Here is a 24,758-nt window from a genome sequence, read left to right on the forward strand (position 1 = left end):
AATACTACTTTTGCTTTTCATTAAATGCAGTGGTGTATGAATTCACAAGAATATTACATCAGAACATCCATCTGAAATCACAACTTTTTCTGTTTCTAAGAATGAGGGCTAGTTCTAAATTTGGAGGATACGATTCACCTGCTTAATATATTAGGTGATGCCGTTTTGTAAAGGAAGGTTGAAGTTAAATGATTTTAGCCCATTTCTTAAGGCGTTTTAGATTGTAGCAGATGCAGAGAGATCTAAAGTGGGGGAGGAAAGAAGTGATCCAAGGAGAGGACTGAGGAATAAGGTTCAAAAACTGAATGAGGAGGGAAAGAAATAGAAGACAGGATCTAAGAGGAATATGAGAATGTGAAAAGGACATCTTTTAATTTGGTGTGACTACAGTGCTTTTTCTCCAACAAGAGGAAACCTGCTTAAGGACCCCTGAGCTTTAGGCCACTGAAAACTGTCATGAACTATGCTACAGAGGAGCCTGTGTCATCATCTGTTTTCCTTGAAGATAACATGTTACAAAACCAATCAGGCAAATGGTAATCATTTATATTCCCTTCCATCTTTAAGGGTCATGAAGTTGCCACGTAAAGAACAGTCTGGAATAGCTGGAGCCATCAGGAACAAATTAGAGTGAGAGGTGGTGGTTTTAGGGTGTTCGTTTCCCAGATACATTTCTGAAATTGAGATGAGGAATTGATTTAACCTGTAAGAAAATGCTCGGGAATGGCAAGCGAATCAGAGATAACAAAGTTCTCACTCAGCGTTGCCTTAATAGCTTGTAATCGGTGTCTGATTTCAAGACAGACATTTCACAGAGAAAATGTTATGAACTCTACTTTGGAAAATTATAGTCAAGTATAGTCGTACTTCTAAAGTCTATGTGTGGGTTCAATTCTTTGTGTTCTCTTTTCTGCAGCACCCTGTCCCATCTCTGGGCCTCTGCCTGGAACACATTCCCTATATGCCCTACTTCCTCTTGTCCAGCCTCAATCCTCTCACTCCCCCCCGCTTTTTTTCCTAGTTATCTCTTACTCTGTAAACCTCTGCTTAAGCACTACTTCCTCAGGGAGGCCTCCCCTGAGGTCATAAGAGCTCCTACCCCGTATATTTCCACTTTTGTAATCCTCACGATGCACCCTAGCTACTTGTTTAATGTCCATTTTCCCCACAGATTGTAAGTCCCATACAGACAGAACCTTGTTCTTTGTATCTCTAGTATGTGCCCTTCAAACATTACCTGAATTGACTTGGTTGTCCCAGGAATAAACATTACTTAAACATCTGGTTTTCCTACTCTGATGCAGAAGAACCACATCCCCAGCTGTCCCATCTCCTTCTCTCTTTTTTTTTTGTCCGATCTCTTCCTGGGAAGCTTACACATCCTGGTTGTCATGTCCTCGGCCGTACCACTAGAGGGAGCCACTCTGTAATGGGTGAGGTCAGCCTAACAGAAATAACGTGATCGGCCCGGTGCTGATCAGAGGCCAAGGCGACAGGTTACAGGTAACATATTTCAGATTTATTAAAAAACACATAGGTAACAAGTCAGAGCTTTGGCTAGGAATGATTTGGAAAAGAATTGAAGGCATTATTCCACAAAACATTCACAGTGTGTGCTACAGACAGAGAGCAGGGAAGTGTTCTAGAAGCATTTGCGGTGGACGATGGAGGGCCCGGCCTCGTCGTACTCCTGTTTGCTGATCCACATCTGCTGGAAGGTGGACAGAGAGGCCAGGATGGAGCCGCCAATCCAGACAGAGTATTTGCGCTCGGGAGGGGCAATGATCTGTTGGTCAGGATGAGGAAGAAGGGCCATTAATGCACTAGAACATTCCAGCATGGTACGAATTTGGTGACCCCTGCTGAAGCTTCATGGACAACAGGGACAGTCTTGGCTGTTAGATGCTGAACCCAAACCTGAACCCTAACCCATGGGGTGTGAATAAGTTGTGGATTTAAATATTCTTCAATGAGCACATTTGGTTTCCCAGCTTCCTTTTACACAATCTATTCCAAAGCATCTATGACACCCCTGCTGCATTCAGTCTACTACTGGGCAAACTGAAAGTTGGCCCCAAATCCTGCACGGCCTGTACTTAAGCCCTGACAATGTCCCCGACTTTCATAAGCTGTTCTTCAGCACTCAGCACGACACATACGCTCTGTGGACACAAACACCAGCAACTTCGAGGAGAAGTTTTGATTGTGCCAGAGCTTACCACACAGGAACTTACTATAGACCTGATTAAGCACACTGAGATGCACTGTTTAACACAGAGGGACCCAAGCGTCCCCCACTGGGATGAATATTCCCCTGGGATAGGTCCGGGTTAGGCTGCATTGGCTGGCCCTACCCACTGCATAGGCCTGACATGTAAGGACATGTTGACATTTCTTAAATCAATGAATGGTTTAGGCTCAGAGAGCAGGGTATGTCTCCCTACAGCAACTCTAAAAATAGCTATAGTTGAGTAATTCCAAATTCCACATCAGACTTGGGTAGAAATGAATATGGACACTTGGGCCAACAGATAAGGTATTTCTGAAACGGTGGTGAAAGGGTTTAATTTCTGTTTATCTGAGCTCTGGTTGAACATTTATTTTTAATACAAGTACGTGATATTTACTGAGCACTTACCATGTGCCGAACACATGTACTATCTCATTTAATCCTCATAACCACTTTGAAGAGTAAGTACTGAATTACTCCCATATTCCAAAGGAGGACACAGAGGCTGAGAGAGGTTTAAGTAATTGACCTTGATCACACCGGTTGGTACGTATCAGACCCAGTATGCAAACCTGGACCTCTCCCAGGTATGTTTTTGTTTTGTTTTAGAAATAACTTTTCGTTTTCGTATAATTTTGGTTTTACAGAAAAGTGGTAAAGACAGTACAGAGAGTTCCTATAGACCACCCCCACCCCCATTCAGTGTCAGTTTCCCCTAATGTCACCATCTTACTGTGCCAGGTTTTTAATGGTTTGCTCTCATCACACTGGAGCTCAAAGTTCTACATTCATTTCTATTCAACACTCCAAGTTTGAAGAACTAGAAACTACCCAACTCTAGCTGAGTGTCTGTCATATACCCCCAACCTAGGTTGTCTTTGTCAGCAACCCTTGCAGCTGGTTTCATGTCCCTCCCTCCGGAGTGGGAAGATGAGGTGGTAAGTGCCCATCGGAGAGGCATCCGAGAATCACAAATCCTCAGAAAACAGTCTCTCTCCTCTTAACCCGCAGAATTCCGAGCCTCTAAGGTGGAGAGACAGCAGGCTTCCGTCTATCCCTCCCTGTTATGTTAGCTGCAGACCCTTTCAAAAAAGGAGTGCAAATCACAGAGAACTTGTCTGAACACCTCTCGTGTGTGTGAACTGCCCCCAGGGGGCCCCTTCTCCTGCTCCCTGGGACGTGGATCAGAAGGTCCCAGCCTGGCCTCCTGATTTCAGAGTGATAACAGCCTTTGAGAAGTCACCAGCCACGTGTAAGTTTGCCTCCAAAGAATGATGGCCTTTTAATCTGAGTTTCTTTGACTGTGACTCAAAACTCACACATTGTAGGGGTTCTGATGGCTCAAGGACTGAGCTTGGTCATCCTGGGGTCATGCTGCGCTTTTGAGCACTTGTATCAAAGGGTATGTCAGACAGGGAGATGAAGATAAAATTCTAATTCCTGGCCACTGAGATGGAGTCACATTCAGTACTGGAGGAGGAGTATACACTATTGAATCTACAGGGTTTACACCTCTTCAGAAATAAGTCTGGCTCATCTGTAATATTTGTAATGCTCTATACATGACATGCACTATTTTTGTGATGAGGAAAAACAACAAAATGTGTATTTTAGTGAGATATGGACACATGGGGGGCTCTATTGACCTTCACTGCAGCTGCTGAAAGTAGCTGATTGACAAGGATAAGTACAGATTAAATTTTGTACAAGATAATTCAACTTCTTTATGAACTGAACTGACCTATATCGTTCAAAGTATGGGACTTGTGGACTTCTAACCACTGCCTAGCTCTAAAACCCGTGAGTGCGTGTGACCAAGATGCAGCCTCTGAAGAGTCCTTCACCTCTTGGCTGTAGGGCTGGCATTGCCAGCAGCACACATGGGTCCGTCACGGAACTGTACCTTGATCTTCATGGTGCTGGGCGCCAGGGCCGTGATCTCCTTCTGCATGCGGTCGGCAATGCCGGGGTACATGGTGGTGCCCCCGGACAGGACATTGTTAGCATAGAGGTCCTTCCTGATGTCAATATCGCATTTCATGATGCTGTTGTAGGTGGTTTCATGGATGCCAGCAGACTCCATCCCTGGAAAAGAGACACAGGCCATGGTCCTTGGGTGGTGAATAAAGCCCAGGTTGACGTGGAAGACGATGCGAGCACCTGGATGATCTTACACTGGACCGAAGCTAGGCAGGCATGATGCTCTGGGAACCAGCCGTCTCAGGACCGAAAGATCCTTGAATGCCCCATGTCCTCCTACCTCTTGTCTAGGGAGGAAGCCCTGCCTCAGCGTCTCTGGGAGGGTGGGGGGCTACAACATCTTATCCCTAATTTTTAATAGACTCACTACTATAAATGATTCAGATAAGAGGCCAAGTCTTCAGATTGTCAGCAGAAGCTTCCATGCTGAGCCACTGTTGCAGCCGTTGCTCAGAACTTCCCCCAAGTCTCTCTTTGGCTGCTGCCTTGTTTTTACTCCTCAAAGCTTTATGATGCCGAATCATCCAAAAAAAAAAAAGCTTCATTTTATTCGGACAAAGACTCGCTTTTCTTCAATCTTTGCAGTTTTGTGATGTAATACTAATAATGCTTAGTGATTAATTACAGCCAATATCTAATAAGCATTGAATGCTCATTTCGGCCAAGTCCTGGGCTAAGTGCCCCCCCCCCCCAGCTCGTGTAATCCTCACAGCCACCCTATGAAACAGGTACTATGACAGTCCTCATTTTACAGAGGAGGACCCTGAGACTTCAGGGTCCAAGGTCATGAATAGAGAATTAAGACTCAAACCCAGGCTCACCCCTCCCAGAGCCTGCCCTCTGTAAACAACTGTGCTAACCCGTCTCCCAAGGTCAGTGCTAACGTAGGATTGGGCATTTTCATTTTTCTCTCCCCCTATTATTCCCAAACTCAGCATTCAACCTATCCTTCCCATCCATCCATCCGGCGGCTCCACTGTGTCCTAAGCACAGAGAGTATCTGATTCTTTCACTGTAAACTACACACCAAGAATGCTTTGGGCTTGACTACAACATAGACAATGTTTTCTTAAAAAGAAAACTCCTTTTCTGGTCTCCTTAACTCTTAAAAATATGACATTCTTTCCTTTGCCCTGGTTTAGAAATGCACTTGGTTTTGTGGTCCCTGTCACATGTCCCCACACGCAGAAGGGTGCTGGGGGCTGAGGGTTGGCTGGGTGCAGGAGGAGAGGGTGGTCTCCCCAGAAGCAGGAGCAGGGTGTGCTGCCTACCGATGAACGAGGGCTGGAACAGGGTCTCTGGGCAGCGGAACCGCTCGTTACCGATGGTGATCACCTGCCCGTCAGGCAGCTCGTAGCTCTTCTCGAGGGAAGAGGAGGACGCAGCAGTGGCCATCTCGTTTTCAAAGTCCAGGGCTACATAGCACAGTTTCTCCTTGATGTCCCGGACAATCTCACGCTCAGCTGTCAGCGAGATACAAACATGGTTTGCACAGGCGGTAAAAATCCACCTGCCCGGGCTTCTCTGGTGGCTCAGTGGTTGAGAGTCCACCTGCCGTTGCAGGGGACACGGGAAGATCCCACATGCCGCGGAGCGGGTGGGCCCGTGAGCCATGGCCGCTGAGCCTGTGCGTCCGGAGCCTGTGCTCCACAACGGGAGAGGCCACAATAGTGAGAGGCCCGCATACCACACACACACACAAAATCCACCTGCCCTACTGCAGGCTCTCCTACGATACAGGCTCCATCCACAAAGTGTATAAGTTCGACATTACATTCCGCACCCCCAAATCCATCAGGGCAATTAAATTACAAATCCACTATTGAACCGCTTCTGTTCCCAGCGGAGTGCCTCACACAGAAGGTTCTTAGCAAATATTGTCTGGAAAGTTCAGGACAGGATGAAAATGAGCTGGCTAGAAACAGGCAAAGAGCAGGAAATCCTTAATACGTTAACTTTTTTGCACGATTAACTAATGAATCTCCATTATAAGTGCTTTATAACAGTTTGTTATATTGGATTTTCAGTTGACCAGGAAGACGCGTGCCGAAGCCCCCCCCTTAGAGGCCCCTACAGTTTCAAAAGCTCCAGAGACCCGTGTCATCTGGGCCAGGTCGATTCTAGCTCAAACCCTTGGAAAATTCATCACCTTCCAGAAAAAGGCAGGCCCTGGCTTGGGACAAGTCCCAGTTGAGAAGGCCCAGTGGTGCCTGGAAGAAGTGGGCAGGCAGACCACTTTCAGACCCCTGCCCTCTGAAGTTCTAAGCTATTGGTTCCATCCGGGCCCCTGGGAACCTTCTGGAAGCATCTTGGAATTCTTCATAGGGAGTAGAGGAGGAACAGAAGTCACTCGACTGCCTACTGCAAAAGGAGATTTTAACATCTTCAGGGCTCAAACTTGGAGTCTAGAATAAGCCTCAGGGATGTCCAGAAACCTAAACATTTGGACAAGACCAAACTGGCCAAGGGAGGGCGGGCGGCCAGGGTCAAGGGCACTGAGGACGTCCTGACGTCTCTAGTATAGTCTGCCTCTGGGCAGCAGAACACCAGTTTATAGTCTGAAGACAAATGTGTCGCTGCCTGCGGGTTGCTATTAATAGTCACTAACAAGGGCTGCATGCCTCCTCAGGGCCAGGAATTCCACGTGCATGATCTCATTTACTACTCACAACATCCTTGTGAGAAAGGGTCTATGATTACTCCCATTTTACAGATGAAGAGGCTATGGCTTAGTGAACTTGGGCATCTAGTCCAAGGTCACACAGCTAGTGAGTGGCAGAATTGGGACCCAAGTCCTACTGAGATGTCTCCAAAGACTGCCCATCACCACGCCATACCAACTTCAGTCTCTATGTGTGAATGGAAGGGATTAAAAAATGTTCAAATAGTGCAGCTCTGACTAGCTCATCATACCAGATGGTTATAACTGCTCTTCTTGAAGAAATAGTGTAATCGTTTAGCGATTTCACGTAGCAAAATACGCACTGCTTTGCCCTGGGCATTAGAATCAGGCCTTAATACCTGCAAGGCTGCCTCCCATTGTTTCCTTGGATAATCACCAAGTTCCGGAAGAACACCGCACCCTTACACCCCCTCCCTTTATCTCCCCAAGGCCTCACCTGTGGTCACGAAGGAATAGCCTCGCTCGGTCAGGATCTTCATGAGGTAGTCGGTGAGATCTCGGCCAGCCAGGTCCAGACGCATGATGGCATGGGGCAGGGCATAGCCCTCATAGATGGGCACATTGTGGGTAACACCATCTCCAGAGTCCAGCACAATGCCTGGGGGACAGTTGTACACAATAAAAGTCACCAGGGCAGCTGGTATGTGATCACTTACTGGTCTAGTAGAAGGGGAATCTCTAAGCCTCTTATTTGAAAGGAAGGAAGGCATTTGATAGGAGAAGTGGGGCAAGGCTGGATAAAGACAAAAAAAGGAAAGAACAGGAAGAGGGAAACAATAGGAGAAGTCTTCCTGGAAATACAAGTTAAAGGACTTAATTTTAAAGGTGAGAAGAAGACCTCTGAGGGTTGGAATTAACCCTGTCAATTTGAACTAAACCCCAATCCATCACAACCCGCATGTTTATGAACCATTAAATCCTGTAACTGATGGTGTATTTAACTGAGGCTCTCACCCCTCCCAACCACTTACCAGTTGTACGTCCAGAGGCGTAGAGGGACAGCACCGCCTGAATAGCCACGTACATGGCTGGGACATTGAAAGTCTCAAACATGATCTGCAAAGCAATTCAAAGAGCTGAGTTAGTGATGCTGCCAGTCTTACCAAGAATGCACAAGACAGCATCTTGTTGAGGAAGGCAGAGGGCCCACGTGGTTCTGGGTAGAGGAAACTAAGGTAAAGGAGGGCCAGGGCAGCCTTGGTTACTAGTCAAGGAGAAATGAAGGTGTAAATGAAGAAACCATTATACCAGAGGCCTGATGGCATGGAGAGGGGGATACATGACCAGACAGGTATAAGGAGGGTCTAGCTTCTGGTCCTGGCCCTGGCCCTGAGTTGAACATGACCTGAGAATTCACCAAACTAACAGCTGAATAACGTGGGCTTCATTCCAGGTCTCTTGATTACAAATGGAGGAGGAGTTTGGATGAGAAGGGTTCTAAGTGTCCTCCAGTGTGAACAGCCCAGGACTTAATACTGTTATCAAAGCCAAAAGAAACAAAAGACAGCATCTATACTTCTCTGGTGTATGAAAGAGCCCCCCTTTTTTTTTTTTTTTTTTGGCCACGCGGCTTGCAGATCTTAGTTCTCTGACCAGGGATTGAACCCAGGCCCTCTGCAGTGAAAACTCAAGAGTCCTAACCACTGGACCGCCAGGGAATTCCCGAAAAAGGCCTTTTAAACCTGAAGCTCAGACTGGTTGAATGAGCCCGGTTCTGTGGTCTGAGGTTCGTTTAATCTGTTCCACTTTTTTATGTAGTTGCAGCCCTAGAATCTGAGGTCACTCTGGCTGCAGTGAAGGAGCCCTGATTCCTGGAAGAAAAGAACCGCCTGCTGGTAACAAAGGACCAAGTATGAATGTCAATGTGGCAGCTCATGCAGTCTAGGGACACGATTAGAACGAGAGTCCCTCCGGGTCAAGCATTAGAAATCTGTGCCCACGGAGATGCCCACAGACCACCATTTCTCCATCTGCAAAACCCTCCCTGGTCTATTCACCAGAGTGAATATCTAGCATCATTTGCTAGACAGCCATAATTCCCAACTATATTTTTCACCATTCACAGGAAAAATAACCCCCATAAGAAACAACATCTCTTGCTACATGAGCACTTCCCAGGCACACAGACGTTCCCCTGTAGAGAACAGCTGCTAGTGTGTTGGTGTAGCGCCTAGAACTCTTCCGAGAAAAAGACCCTGCAGTGTTTACATTTATTATTCTCCGAGGTCAAAAGATCATGGGCCAAATCCAAGCTCTGCCACTTCTAGCTGTGTGACCTTGGGACAATCACCTAATGTCCTTGAGCCTCGATTTCTTCGTTTATATGATCAGCATACGAATAGCTCCTGCTTTACGTTGTTAAGATTTAAAGAGACAATGCGTATAAAATGCTTAGCCCAGTGCCTAACCATAGCAAGCATGAAATTGACACTAGGTGTGTTTATTTAGCAGCTCATCCAAACTGGACATCTTGTCTGGCCGGTGGAATGGATGGTCTCCTGATCCAAAACTTCTGAGCTTCAGGCAAGTGACAATAACGACAATAATAACTGTTTGTTGAAGGTTATCATACCAGGTACCACGAAACACATTTAGCATTTACCTCATTCATCTTCACATCAATCCTTTGAAAAATAATAGTACTAATATTACTCCCAACATATGGACAAGGAAACTGAGGCTCTGAGAAACTAAGTGGATTCTTTAAAGTCACATAACTGATTAAGTGACAGATCGAGTTTTCAAACCGGGATCTGTTGGACTCCAGAACCAAAATTCCCCATTTTATGTTATCCTGCCCTTTGAAATGACTTCTCCTTAGAAGGTTTTAACCTAAACATGTCACCTTTTCAGTTAAATCTTGGAAATTTCCTGTTGCTCTTGGAACCAAGGGGCTGTTCCTGCAGTAAGGATGTCAGCGCCACCAGGATGCTCCTGGCCTTTGGAATTCTGGGAAGTTATCAGCCTGTGAGTGCACTGTTTGGTGGCCTTCTCGCTGCTGTCCTGCACAACCCCTTTAACACAGGACTTTCCCCAGACACCAAAGTGCTGGGCCCTGGAGTGCATATTTACCTGGGTCATTTTCTCCCGGTTGGCTTTGGGGTTCAGGGGTGCCTCGGTGAGCAGGGTTGGATGTTCTTCAGGGGCAACACGAAGCTCATTGTAGAAAGAGTGGTGCCAGATCTAGCAGGGGGACCGAGGAAAAGCACAATGACGTGACGCTGTAGGGGCACTGCAGTCCTCAAAACGCCATCAGAATGGGCTAAGGGAACCAGGTTCAAATAAAATGCTAGAAGCACTCATTATGTGTCCACCGTTTTACAGATGCAGAGACTGAAACTCAAGGACTGTAAATAACTTGCTGAGGATTCACAGCTAGTAGGTGAATGAGCAAAAACGCAAACCCAGGCCTATGAGGCAGGATGGAGTAGTGGTTAAGGGTACAGGCTCTGGCATCAAACCTGGGTTCAAATCCTGGCTTAACCACTTCTTGGTTATGTGAGCTTAGGCAAATTTTAACCCTTCTCAGCCACAATCTCTCCATGGGTAATATAAAAATAATTTGTGGGCTTCCCTGGTGGCGCAGTGGTTGAGAGTCCGCCTGCTGATGCAGGGGACACCGGTTCGTGTCCCGGTCCGGGAAGATCCCACATGCCGCGGAGCGGCTGGGCCCGTGAGCCATGGCCACTGAGCCTGCGCGTCCGGAGCCTGTGCTCCGCAACGGGAGAGGCCACAACAGTGAGAGGCCCGCATACCGAAAAAAAAAAAAATTTGTATGTCTTTGTGAGACTTAAGTCAGGGAACCCTAGAGTCGCTATTTAGCCCAGAGTAAATGTTACTATTATTCAACAATATCTTCTTTACCCGCTATTTCCACTTTAGTTAATATTCATGGGCAAATGACTTAGAGTAGCAAGTAAAAGGACAAATTAATGAATATATGAAAGGATGAATGAAGCTGACCTAATTGCCTAATTGCCACTTTTAATATTTGAGGGAAATTTTCCTCCGCTCCATTCCCCTCTTTGTTCCCCAGGGCTGAGAGAAGCCTGCCTTGGTCAGCACACTCTGGACTTTTCGTTCATGGGCAGACATTTGGCCTTCAGGTGTTTCCAAAAAAAGCCAGTGTCTATTTCTAGCATGTCCGTGCGATGTACTTTGGACATACTTGTGTTTGCTTCATGGTTGAGCATCCTCTTTATTTTTTTTATTTTTATTTTTGAGCTGTTTCTTTTTTTTAATTTAATTTTTATTTTATATTGGAGTATAGTTGATTCACAACGTTGTGTTCGTTTCAGGTGTACAGCAAAGTGATTCAGTTATACATATACGTATATCCATACTTTTTCAGCTTCTTTTCCCATATAGGTTATTACAGAGTATTAAGTAGAGTTCCCTGTGAGCATCCCCTTTAATCCCTGGATGCCATAAAGAGCAAACCATTGTGAAAAAGGTTCAGTTAACTAGTTATTTTTAAAAGCCTGAAAATTCTCCACTAGCACCAGAAATATTAAATTCATTCAGAATTAAAACAAAATAAAACAAGAACTGCTAGCGAAAGCTCATACACTAATAAAAGCTAGATCGACTTTAAAGAGTGTTTATCTTATCGCAGTTACTTTGGTTTTGAATTTGTTGTTTCTAGAAAGGAAATGAAACTCCTGAAAGTTCTATTCCTTTGATGGAGTAAAAGCAGCACAGTGTTCGAGAAATCAAAAAAAAAAAAAAAATGAAGAAAAGAAATTCTACTGATCGTATTATATACTACGGATACTCTGAAGCATCGTTTAAAAACCAACCAATCCCTCTCTCTCTCTCTCTCTCTCTTATTCTTCTCTCTCTCTCTCTCTTATTCTTCTCTCTCTCTCTCTCTTATTCTTCTCTCTCTCTCTGTCTTATTCTTCTCTCTTTCTCTCTCTCTCTCTCTCTCTCTCTCTCAAAGACCCTTTGAATTTAAATTTTAAAAATTATGGAATGCGTTATTTGTTCCAAGGATCTTTCTCCAGGTGCGTCCCTCTGAGACGCTGCCAGCTCCATGGAGAATCTCTTAAAAGAGTATTTTCCTACTATTAATATCTTCTTCACAGTGAAAACTGCAGTCTTAACCAAATCCAGAATCTTAGACTCAGTAAACCTAAGGAAACACAATTTTTGTAGAGAAGCAGAAGTTTCAGCATTATTACTGATAAATCCTAGCAACACTATTTTCTTTTACACTAGTGGGAGAGAGAGAGAGAGAGAGTGTGTGTGTGTGTATGGAGGTGACAGATATATAAAAGTCCAGATGTTCTGGTTCTAATATATTTGCTGCATTTAAAAAATTTAAGTCACTTTCTCATTATTTCTTCTGCTTTTTCTCTGATCACTTGTGTTTCCATAATGCCTAATAACAAACATCAAAATCCTAGGATTTAACTCTTCTCCTCATTAGCTCTTCTATATGGGTCTGGGAGATAAAGACTTCACTTAAGGCAACACAGGGAGATACTTTTAAAAATATTTATTTAAAAATTTTTGTCATGTGCTTGGGCTTCAATATGTTGAGGAACATTCAGGAATGTATGAATGTATAGCTTTCTATAGTGAAAACTAAAAAAATATATATATATATTTTAAATGTTCGGGGTGAGTTAACGAAAAACTTTCAAGAATGGGTGGGTGAAGGCAACCCTTTGTTCTCCTGGCTGCTACTCATATAATGCTTGTCCTCGGAGGGCAAGCCAGTGGACTGAGCAAGTCTATTAATACCCACCATTGTCTAAGGGCTACTGTTCTCATCTGCAGAGCTAGCTCACTCTAATTGGTTTATAAACCCTGTTAGGCAAAGGATTTGCTTTTTTTTTTAACTTAAAGAAACAGTTCAGGATTTTCTTTTTTCCAGTTAGTAATAATCTAGAAGGAACATCAACAAGTAAAAGTACAATTGGGCAAAGTGAGCCAGTTCTTTTCCTCAGCAGTAGCAAGATGTTTGGAAACAGGAGCCCCAGGAATTATGCATGAATCTCCCGGTACCTTCTCCATGTCGTCCCAGTTGGTGATGATGCCGTGTTCTATCGGGTACTTCAGGGTCAGGATTCCTCTTTTGCTTTGTGCTTCATCACCCACGTAGCTGTCTTTTTGTCCCATTCCCACCATCACCCCCTAAAAAAGGTTCAACACATCACGAGCCAGCCTCTCTCAGAACTTGTGAACTGATTACAGTCCAAACACAAAGGGTTAAATCATTGCGATAGAAAGTTCCTTCGGGTACCAACAATGATTTGCTGAATCCTACTGTCACTAAGTTCTTACGAAACAGCCTTAGTTGATTGGAAACAGGCCTGACTAGTTCTCTCAAATAGCAGAGAACCCTGGGGGTAAGGCAACTTTGTGTCATTTATCTTCTACATCCCTTGATGAGCTCTCTTAGGGCAAAGATTGTATCTGTCTTGTTCTCCACTATGACAAATTGCCTGGCACACATTCGGCACTCAATCATTATCTGTTGAATGGATATGTAAAATTTTACATATTAGTTAAATGGCATTTTGCCCCTTATAAATCCTTTAAACTGTACTTTTGAACTTGCCACCTACCCAAGAGTATATCTAACCGTTATGAGCAAAAACATTTTTTCTACAAATGATCACTCTGTGCTTGATTTCTCATAGATAAATTCATACCAATCAACACTGACATCTGCCTAAAGTAGTGGGATGTATTTTTTAATCATTATGGTGAAGCTTTAAAAAAGAGAGAATTCTCATTACTAAAATTTAAAATTGCACTGGAGTGACTTAAAATTGCAAAACAGTCGTGGCTACTATAGTTCCATAAGTAGTGATTTATGCAAAATATCTCCATTCCAGAAGTTCAACAAAGGGACAGAGTTCATTCATGGGGAGAGGCTTCTATTTTTTGCTCTTGTGAATCTATGCCAAATTGAAAGCTTAAATATCAATCAGATAGGCTCCATGTGCAAAATACATTTCTGCTGTGAAGGAGAATTTCTGAGATGAAACTCTAAGTTTTTACCCTGTGGCTGCCATCAACATTTTGTTTCTACATAATGCTATGTAAAATTACCGTGTGGCTGTCCACATGTATTTTGTTGACAGCTAACAGATGGAAAATTACATTTGGTAACAATGTTGATTTTCATCTAACATTAGGTTCTGTGAGAGTGAGTGACCTGGGCTTTTATTTTAGTTTCTTTCCAAAGAGTAGCTATGGAATACATCAGATAACTCATAAATATTTCTGATGCTGATGACAATGATTACATTTAGACAAAAAGGATTTATGAAAAAGGGTCAGTCTTTGTATCTGATAGACACCCAATAGAGAATCTATCAACATCGTGTATTAAATTGGCACTTATTTCTAGACGTCAATCATCAGAGGTACATTTTTAACATGGTTACATAATTCCCGGGCAGAGAGCAACAGACAATCTATGAATACCCATAGCGGGTACCAGAGACATAGAGGGACCAAATCTATAGCCTTGTTTCTCTCTGTTCCAGAGAAAATTTTCCTCACCTGATGTCTGGGACGTCCCACAATGGACGGGAAAACAGCCCTGGGAGCATCGTCCCCAGCAAAGCCAGCCTTACAGAGCCCAGAGCCATTGTCACACACCAGGGCGGTGCTGTCCTCTTCTTCACACATCTTGGCTGGAGCTGCTACACAGGGTCCTGCAGGGAACAGGGAGGAAGCCACCCCACTGTTATCCAACAGTCTTGGCACTTAACCTGACCACTCCCACCTTCCAGGCTGGGTTGAGACCCCTCCTGTGCACTCCTAGAGCGCCTTCTGCTGATTCTTATCTAACACAGCATTTATCTCAAAGTACTTTCATTAGACTGAAAACGTTTTATAACTAAAACTCTGATTTCCACGTTCACACAACAGGTCTCTAGCACCGTGGCTGGCACGTCACATGTGCTCACAAGCACTTTAAAGACTGACTAAGTAAGTGAATGAATGAACTACTGCAGAGCACATATGGAATATCAGACCATGAGATCAGATATTCACAGGGACAAGTCATTTGTTAAAGAAGTATCTGGAATTTGCTGTCTGTATCCAACCATCTTCACATTTTTCTAGGTATGTTATAACTTCAAATTTTTTTCAAAAACGTAGATTTTGAGGAATGGGCAGCATGTGAAAATTTGGATATATTGAGACATTTAATGTAAAATGTTTAAAAGAAAATTCTCTTTTGGATCCTGAAGACTTTAAATTTTACCCTTGGAAAAACATTAGAACCAATCAAAACTTTCTAAGAAGGTGCTTTAAATTTTAGGGACCACAGTTATTCCATTAATAAAAACCACTGCTACCCTGTAAGTCCAACAAGTCAGGGTGAATCCAAAACCTTACACATCATGCAGTAGAATGCTTTGCTGCCATTAAAAAAGATAACTAAAAGGATAAGTTACAGGTATATTCTTAGGTGATACTAGGTTAGAGAAATTAACATTGTACGAGCCCATTAAAAATGTATTTTTATGCACTAGAAGAAGATTAATCGTATTTACCATGATGTTGATGGGGGTTATTTGTGAAGTGGTGGGTTTTCTAGGTGTTTTAAATGATTATCCCTGGGTTCTGTAATTTTTTCTAAATAAATTGAGCGTGTATTCTTTTAGTAAGAAAGCAATATTTCAAATATCCCATTGTTAAGCTTGTATCCTACAGCAAAATTTGGAAGGCTGGAGCACAAGTAACAACTTAGAGATCTGGGAAATTGAAGGCTTATTAGAGAACGTTTTCATTTAATGCCCTCGTTTCTCAAATGAGAAAACTCAGGGGAAGTGATTTGCTCAAGGGCGCACAGGGCCTTACGGGCAAAGTTGAACCAGAGATCAGGTCCCCTTGGCTACCCTTCAGCTTTCAATCTAGACCCTTTCCATTTTCTAAGCAGAATTAGGTGAAAAACAGTTTTTAAAGAGAAGGACACCCAGAGTTCTCTGCCTGACTTTGAGATGATAGGATTTAAGGTTCAGGAAGAGTCTTCTAAGTTGGTGAACTCATTGCACCCCCAGGCCTAGATATAAAAGGCAACTCTTTTAAGGAAATTTCTGGGACCTAAGAAAAGAAAAAAAAGCTATTACAGTTTGAGTTGCACCAGACCATTCCCATGAAGCCAATGCTCTGTCTTTCCAAATGCCTAGAACTTCCATGGCAGCGTCTCATACAACATAACCCTTTGCAAAGAGCATGAACCTCAACTGAGAGAACATATCTTAAAATCCAGGACATGTACTATTATCGCCAACTGACAAACCAGGGAATCAAGACTCAAGTTGGAATGATTTGTCCAAGATCCCAAAACTGGTAGAGTTAGGACACTAAAAATCACAGCACGTGAGGATTATGGGCTTGGATCCTGGAGTCTCACTCTGGATTTGAGTGTGGCCTTCACCGCTTAGAAGCTATGTGACTTAGTCAGTTATGTAACATCTCTAAATCAGTTTCTTTATCTATGAAACAGCAGTAAAATCTGTATGTAGCCCATAGAGTTCTTATGGGGATTAGATTTTCTAAAAGGCATTAAAAATAATTTATGGTGGCATATACATTATGAATAAATATTATTTTAAAATTTTTAGCATCATTATGTGATGATTGTCATTATCCAGATCTTTTTACTTCCAGTCTTTGCTTTCTCTCCACACTCCCTCTAGGCCTACCACAGAAACCTTCAACTTGTGGACTCTACTTGTGAGAATGGAAAATGAGGTTTATCAATGGCCTACTCTTTCTTTTCCCACCCTTCCCTTCCCTTTCCAGACACTGAATTATGTTTGGCAGTCATGTGATTTGGCTTCCTTCCTAGCAGATTAAGAAGCAAAAAGAGAGATGAGAAATGTAAGAGAGAGAAGGCGGAAAAGCAGTCGGCGTCGGAGGCATGTGTCAGAGGCTGTCAGCACTGGACCAGCAGCCTCTCTGGATGTGCTAAGCAGACTTGCCAAAACAAAAGTAAGGGCTGAAAACAGGATAAAATATTTGGAATTAGGAGGCTCTAAAAATGTGATGGTGTGGTCACTATGAATACACATGTCCTTAGTAACCCTTTCCTGGGGCAGGAAGGGTTTGGGGGAGTGTTAGAATGCACTGCAGACAAAGTAGACTTAACGCTCAGATCAGCAAGCCTGCAGAAAATAAAAAGATCTCAACATTTGGTAAATGTGTTTTTATTTGGCAAAAAAAGAAAGAAAGAAAACGTCCAGGAAGAATTTTAAAATCTCTTAAAGGAGCACTGTCGTTAGAGAAATCTGTGTCCCCAGAAAGGACCCAGCTCAGTGGTTTGCAACTCTTACCTAACCTGATGAGCAGCTGGGTTTGGAGCAAAGCATTTCCTAATTAGGTAAAACACACTCGAATGTCTGCTTTTGGAACAGCACCCGGGTCAGGGGGTTTGCTCTAACCGACTCGAGTGCATCTTGTGCCAAAAATGAGGAGTTAGTGGGAGGGGAACGCTCCAGGTCCCAGCTCGACAGTCTTGAAACACAAACCATATTTAGTCATGAATCACAAAATGGAAGGAAAATCTCAGTGTGAAAACTCCAGTCCGGGCTGAAGCTGCCAACTGTTGATTTACAGCAAAGAGCAGCCTGTGGTGGCAGGGCTGGCTCCCAGGTCCCGCCCGGCTGAGAAATGCAAACCAGACATCGCACAGGCTGAGACGCAAACAGCTGTCAGAAGCACACCCGGCTCCCTCTCTCTTTATTCACAAAGATTCAGCGGGGCGCCTGCTGCGCTCTGCTGCAGATGACCAACCAACCGAGACGCATATATCTTTTTTTTTTTTTTAACATCTTTATTGGAGTATAATTGCTTTACAATGGTGTGTTAGTTTCTGCTTTAGAACAAAGTGAAGCAGTTATACATCTACATATGTTCCCATATCTCTTCCCTCCTGCGTGTCCCTCCCTCCCACCCTCCCTATCCCACCCCTCTAGGTGGTCACAAAGCACCGAGCTGATCTCCCTGTGCTATGTGGCTGCTTCCCACTAGGTATCTATTTTACGTTTGGTAGTGTATATATGTCCATGCCACTCTCTCACTTTGTCCCAGCTTACCCTTCCCACTCCCCGTGTCCTCAAGTCCATTCTCTAGTAGGTCTGTGTCTTTATTCCCGTCTTACCCCTAGGTTCTTCATGACCTTTTTTTTCTTTCTTAGATTCCATATATCTATGTGTTAGCATACGGTATTTGTTTTTCTCTTTCTGACTTACTTCACTGAGACGCGTATATCTTGAAGTGTAAGCTCACAGTTACACTCAAGAGACTTTCCCACAGAAGACACTACCAATGAGAGCCAGAGGAGCCCAGATGCAAATACACAAAGAGCCAATATCAAAGGCTAGGCAACCTCGGTTCAATTCTAAAATCCACTTCCAGACACCGTAGCTGCACCAAAAGTACAGTCCAGTGAGAAATCCCCACACCAAATCTGAACCACAAGCAGATACTGGAGTTTCCAGTGCCTAAATATAAATCATCATGTAACTTACTGCAGACAGCTTGACTGCGTCTCTGAAATGCACTGCAAGACCCAGGCAGTTGGTTTAGTATAAACAGATGTTGCAGGTGACACACATAGATTTCATTCCATCTTGCTCTCCCCACCCTTTCCCACACCAGGCTGCGTCTTAGCTTGGATTTTAAGGTTAGATAATTAGAGCTAAAAGCTACGATCGTGTTAGTAGTACAACCTTCATTCAAAACTTTCAGAGTGTGTGAGCCTGGCCAAAATCCCCAGAGATGACATCTGATTATGCTGGGGAATGTCAGAGCCGCTGGAATCTAAGTCACATCCCTGGGCCGGTGCCACTTACCCTGAAAGTGCTCGGCTGGGCTCCTCTCCTCTGGCTGGTGTTCGGGGAAGCTGAACGCTGAAGGGTTATATAGCTCCTTGGTCTGCTCCCCTCCCACTTGCTTCCCAAACAAGGAACAAAGACAGACTTCAGCCCTCCGTTCAGTCTAACACAACCATATAGGGACCTCAGCACAAAACTCTCTAATCTGGGTGGCCGGAGGTCTGGGTCTCTTCCACCGCATTCCACTGCTCTGCTCATGAAAAGGCAGGCAGCTCAGCTGCCTGTGGGAGATAAACACCCCAAGCCTTCAGAACAATTGCTGAAATGCCCAGAGATACTGAGTGAGCCTCATGGGGCAGATGCAGGCATGGTTCGCACATTCCTCAGGAGATGCCAAACGGCTGTCTTGCTAGCATTTCGGGTCATTTCCTCATGAACCAAGCACAGAAAGAAGCTGCCTCTGAGGAGCAGGGACTTTTAAAAATTCCCCTAAAAACGGGGTCTGCAATGAAGAAAGAGATGCTGCAATGGTCCATAAGTTTAGAGAGGGAGTGAGAACTTTGTGGTCGTCAGTGCTGGGTTTATGAATCAAGTCTGGGGCAGGGCGGGGGGTGATGGAAGTAGGAATTGAAGTGGAGACAGGTTTGAAGGCCCGTGTTTTCACAGAGGCGCTTGGAAGTCAGCACGACCTTGACCATTTTGGTGCCCTGGTTCATTAGCTGTGTCTGCTAATTTGTCCTGAGCGATGTAGCAGCATGATAGGGGCTGTCCTTCAAGCAGAGTCCATGCAGGCACCTGTCACAGAAGCAGTCTGAAAGCAAAGGGCGTGTTTAAGGGAAGCCTCTCTGAGCCTCCTCTTGCCCCGCTGATGCACCTGACAGGTGGCAGATAACAGGTGACCCAGGCATTCCTCAGAGGAAGGTAGTGAGTAAACACCAGTCTGACCTTAAGCTCTCATTCCCAGGTGACAACAAATAACTTCAATGGTTTTACATTTGCCTGTTCCTCTTTGCCAAGCCAAGGTTCTAACTAAATTCATGGTAGAAATATTTTTGACAGCTACCATGAGCATTTCTGCTGACATGAGAAAAATCCCAGGATGAATGTCTCTGTTTTACAGCTGTGGCCAGCCCTTCACTCATGTTACTGTGTCTGACCCATTTGATTTATGGTACACACACACGCGCACACACACACACATTTATCTTTGAGAAATTGCACCATTGATGATTATGTAATTTTATATGGCTTAAGACTAAATGATAACAGATTGCTCTGTATTTTTCAAGGATTTGTCAACAGTTTCTAGTTTTTGTCAACCAGAAAACACAATTGTGTGAATGTTCAAACTTGAAGACAATGCAATATAACATAAAGTTGGGCATTTGGAATTAATCTAGTGGTTTTTATCACAGGGAACACGTGAAGCAAAAATTCCATATTTTCTTCATTGGGAGGGCAATTTGAGCAGAGGTAGGATCCTGCCTCCTCCCACTTCTGTCTCAAGCAGTGTCTGTGTAGTCCCTGACAGTTTATGTAGTGAATGTTTCTTTAAATACCGAAAATAAGAGTTTTGATGTTCACCTTCCTGATTCTTATGTCATTTTCTCCCTTGATTCTACCAGTGTGCATTCACAGCCCTGATAGCAATCAGACTGTGACGACACGAACAGACATACAAAACGATGATTCAGGTTCAGTTTTTCTTACAAGTTTTTTTTCCTTTTTCCTTCCTTCCTTCCTTCTTTTTTTTTTTTTTTTTTTCCGGTACGCGGGCCTCTCACTGTTGTGGCCTCTCCCGTTGCGGAGCACAGGCTCCGGACGCGCAGGCTCAGCGGCCATGACTCACGGGCCCAGCCGCTCCGCGGCATGTGGGATCTTCCCGGACCGGGGCACGAACCTGTGTCCCCTGCATCGGCAGGCGGACTCTCAACCACTGCGCCACCAAGGAAGCCCCTTTCCTTCTTTTTTAAAATTTATGACACTAACCAGGGAGGACCTCTAACTGAAAATAAATTTCTGAACCAGTGATTAAATGGTCTCATTGTCTGGGTTTGAGATTTATACTTTCATATCCCATCCAAGTCTCCTCAGTGAGAGAAAACAGCACTGGATGAGTATGTGTGTGTGTACAGAGACATCTCCAGTCAAGTGGCCAGATATCTTCTGGAGCTCTCAGCCATGTATCCAAGAAGTTATGGAGCAATTAGAAAAACAGTAGTGTCTGATGACTTGGTTGCCATTCAGGAAAACTATAAAATAAATTCCAGGCTATAAGCACATTCAAGAATCATGCCCAAACGTGTGCTTCTACAAACAGCACACACCATCTTGGTAGCATTATCCAATGATGATTTATTGTAAATTCCTAGAGATCTGGGACAATTTTAATCCTCAGTCCAGAGCTGAGTAAGCAGTGAGTGCTCACTAATTGCCTAATGATTTCTTGATTAATCTTTACCCCCAGTACCATGTGGATTTCACTTGGCCGTGTCAGTATTGGCAAACAGCCATATAATATGGATGTCTGGCAAGGAAAATGATTTTCTGCTGCAGTTGAAAATTTGGGCTGTAGAAATTGTTTTCTCTAGACTGATCACACTCATTAACTATTTTGTTCAGCTCATAGAAATCATTTTGCCTGAGGAGACTCAGTGAGAGCAAGGCATCCTTTCTGTTTCTAATTCTCAGAATTCTCCAGGTTCTGGAATTGTCAGAATCAAAGGCTGAGTTCTCCTAAGACAGCCCCAGCAGACAAACTCACCCAGCCCATGCTGGCACAATGGCCATTCCAGCCACATCTGCAGGGATTTGCTGGACTCCGTTCTGTTCTTTGCTTGAGCAAATCAGAAGTTTTTTATTGCTAATTTGATCTGACACCTCCTATGGGAAGGTAAATGCAGGTATTTGGGGGATATGCTAATACTCAGTAGATGGTGTTTATTTTCACAGTGCTCTTATTTATTTCAAAATCTGAGAAGTTTGAAGGAATGTCCCATAAGAGAAGACACTTGGCACACTAAATGTGAGAGAAACAACCTGAAGCATAAGGAGGAAATGCAGTGAAAATCAGCCTTCAGTCCTTGTCTTTGTACAAAGGCAAAAAATTTTAGAGCAATACACAAGGGATTTTGATTCAGAGTTCAAGTTCAAGAGCTACCACTAGCTCTGTGTTCTCTCTCTCTCTCTCTTCCTTTTTAAAAACCTTTTTATTATATACTGGAGTACAGTTGATTAACAATGTTATGTCAGTTTCAGATGTACAACAAAGTGATTCAGTTATACATATACATGTATCTATTCTTTTTCAAATTCTTTTCCCAGTTAGGTTGTTACAGAATACTAGGCAGAGTTCCCTGTGCTATACAGTAGATACTTGTTGGCTATCCATTTTAAATACAGCAGTGTGTACATGTCAATCTCAAACTCCCTAACTATCCCTCCCCCCACACAAGCTTTCCCCCCGGTAACCATAACGTGTCCTCGTTCTGACTCTTAGATTTCTTATATGAAAATAGGGTTAATAATCATATCTTATCACAAGGTGGTAGTGGGATGTGAAGAGTTAATAAATGAGAAGTGCCTGGAATACTGCCTCGCCCGTGGAGAACACTATGGGATTATTAGCTATTATTATCATCCAGTGTTCTATGAGCGAAAGTTAGATCTAGAGGCGAGACAGTTTCTCAGACAAAAAAAAAAGCACAGACTTAAACGTTTAACCAAAAGAATGTGACGCTCTGTGTTAGTTTCCTTTTGCTGCTTTACCAAATTGCAACAAACCTGCTACAAACAACAAAATTTATTATATTACAGTTCTTGAGGTCAGAAGTCCAAAATATCAACTCAGCTAGGTGTCACTAAGCCCCATTTTGTTTAAGTGCCCCTCCTCTGTTTGCCCATACCATACCATGTTCACCTTTCCTCTGGGACCCACAGCATTGCTCTTCTATAGTGCACCTAAATTCCAGGCTAGAGGGCAAAGACTAAATGCATGATTTCATCTTTGTATTCCTAGAGTCTAAAACATGCAGTAAATGTTTCTTGTTTTTGTTTTTTTGTTTTGTTTTGTTTTGTTTTGCGGTACGCAGGCCTCTCACTGTTGTGGCCTCTCCCGTTGCGGAGCACAGGCTCAGCGGCCATGGCTCACGGGCCCAGCCGCTTCGCGGCACGTGGGATCTTCCCGGACCGGGCCACGAACCCGTGTTCCCTGCATCGGCAGGCGGACTCTCAACCACTGTGCCACCAGGGAAGCCCATGAAATCTATTTTTGATAGGACCTCCAATGATGCTTATCCAAACCAAAATTTGGGAATCACTGGGCTGAAGGGCAGAATCACCTGATGTCCTGGGGTTCCTTCCAGCTTGATGACTCTCTGATTGTCTGAGTGTGGATGACATGGTGGACGGTTGGATTTGCTGGACTTCTGTAGAGACTGACTGATAGTCACTTATTTAGTCTAGAAACCGAGTCTTGGATCCTCTAGACACAAAACAGTGGATAAACATAGAATTGTTGATATTACCAGCGTGGAGTGTTTTGGAATTGGAACCCAGCATGCTGGAGGAGAAAAAAGCCATACCAAGGAGAATATATACAGCGCTTTGGATGGGAGTGCTGGACACTGCTGAGGAGTCAGCTAAAGAAGAGAAAGTATCAGCTATGTCAACCAGAGGAATGGTGTCATGGGGGCCCAGGATCCTGGGATATATAAGGCTGTGGGAAGAGGGTCACGTGGCACACGAGCAATACAGGGCACCTCAGAGCTACAATAGCATTAACAACAACAATGACGAACATTTATTAAGCTACTGGCATGTATCAGGCTTCAGTTGTACTACTAATATATCCATTCTTTAAATTAGGAAACTGCAGCTGAGCTTAACCCAAGGTCACACCATTACTGAGTGACGGATTTAGGATTCAAATACAAGTGTGTATGACTTTGGACCTGAGGTTAAAGCAAAGGATTAGGTAAGCTGTATTCTTAGAGGAAGGAGTCATTCCCAAAGTTATCTGAAGGCCGTAGTACACATACAACAGGTGAGAAGCAACCATGCTCCTACTTGGGAAGTACATCTATGAAAGTCGCTGACTTCAGAAAAACTATACAGGGAAGGCAAGCTGAAGATGAAACCAATAGCAAGAGTTTGGGCACATGAACTGTTGAGAGAGTTTATGGTGTAAAAGGTAATTCAGAGACTCATTTGTCCTTAACAGAAGCCTTGAGCTAGTAACAAACTGCTACACCAAGAGGAAAGTCTTTTATTATTGCTGTTTATAAACCAGAGAAAGTCTCTGCAACCTGGATCCCAGTTTGGCTTTAGCAAACTGCAGTTAGAAACTCAACCTGTTGGTTTCTCAAGGCATTGATCGGCAGAGTGTTACATGTAAATTATCAAGGAAATGGCCGGTGAGAATCCTCATGATGGTGAGGATTGTGAGTGACCCAGAAGTCTGGCCACAGACAGGAATGGCTCTGAGTACCCAAGAACGCTTAGTCAAAAGAAAGGCTCTTGGGGAGACGTGAGGTTTGCCTAAAGGCCTGAAGTGATATCAGGGAGGAGAGTGGGTGTCTACATGTTTCTTGAGAAAATATAACTAGCAACTATGGGTCACATCTACGAGAAAACAGATTTCATTCCCCCTTACCTAGAAACTTAGGTTAAAATTTCTAACAACCCAATAACACGGAGGACAAATTGCCTTATGGGGTAGAGAACACCTTGTCCATTGAATGAATTAATTGGAAGCCAGATGGTTTCAGGGCTATTGTAGAATGGATTCCTGTACTATGTGGGAAATTTGAAGAGATTTTTAAGTACCCATTTACTGTTTGGCTCTCCAGTCTTTCGCTGCAGTATGAGTGACACCATACTAAGTTTCTTGGATGAATGATACTGTCCACCTCTGTTCCTTAAAAAATGAGAAAGATCAATAATAATATCTCCTGTTACAAATACGCAACATGCAGCTCTTATAGTGGCTGATTTACACACTTCAGAAGAAAACTTAGTGCAGGCAAGCCGGGAGTAGCCACAGTGCAAAAGA

The 24,758-nt window shown here is 43.8% G+C and overlaps 1 protein-coding gene across 1 annotated transcript; it reads right to left on the bottom strand.

Moving 5' to 3' along the window:
- Positions 1 to 1,497: 1,497 nt before the first annotated feature.
- ACTA2 (actin alpha 2, smooth muscle) lies at positions 1,498 to 18,761 on the bottom strand. The gene is made up of 9 exons (XM_082674136.1): positions 18,725 to 18,761; positions 14,415 to 14,569; positions 12,906 to 13,034; positions 9,966 to 10,076; positions 7,865 to 7,949; positions 7,330 to 7,491; positions 5,482 to 5,673; positions 4,134 to 4,315; positions 1,498 to 1,786 (listed from the first exon to the last, which is right to left on the bottom strand). Exons 2-9 carry the CDS (start codon positions 14,541 to 14,543, stop codon positions 1,643 to 1,645), a joined length of 1,134 nt encoding a protein of 377 aa, XP_082530262.1. The 5' UTR covers positions 14,544 to 14,569; positions 18,725 to 18,761; the 3' UTR covers positions 1,498 to 1,642.
- Positions 18,762 to 24,758: the final 5,997 nt, after the last annotated feature.

This window comes from Grampus griseus (genome assembly GCF_964374135.1).
Source record: "Grampus griseus genome assembly, chromosome: 16".
Taxonomy (NCBI): domain Eukaryota; kingdom Metazoa; phylum Chordata; class Mammalia; order Artiodactyla; family Delphinidae; genus Grampus; species Grampus griseus.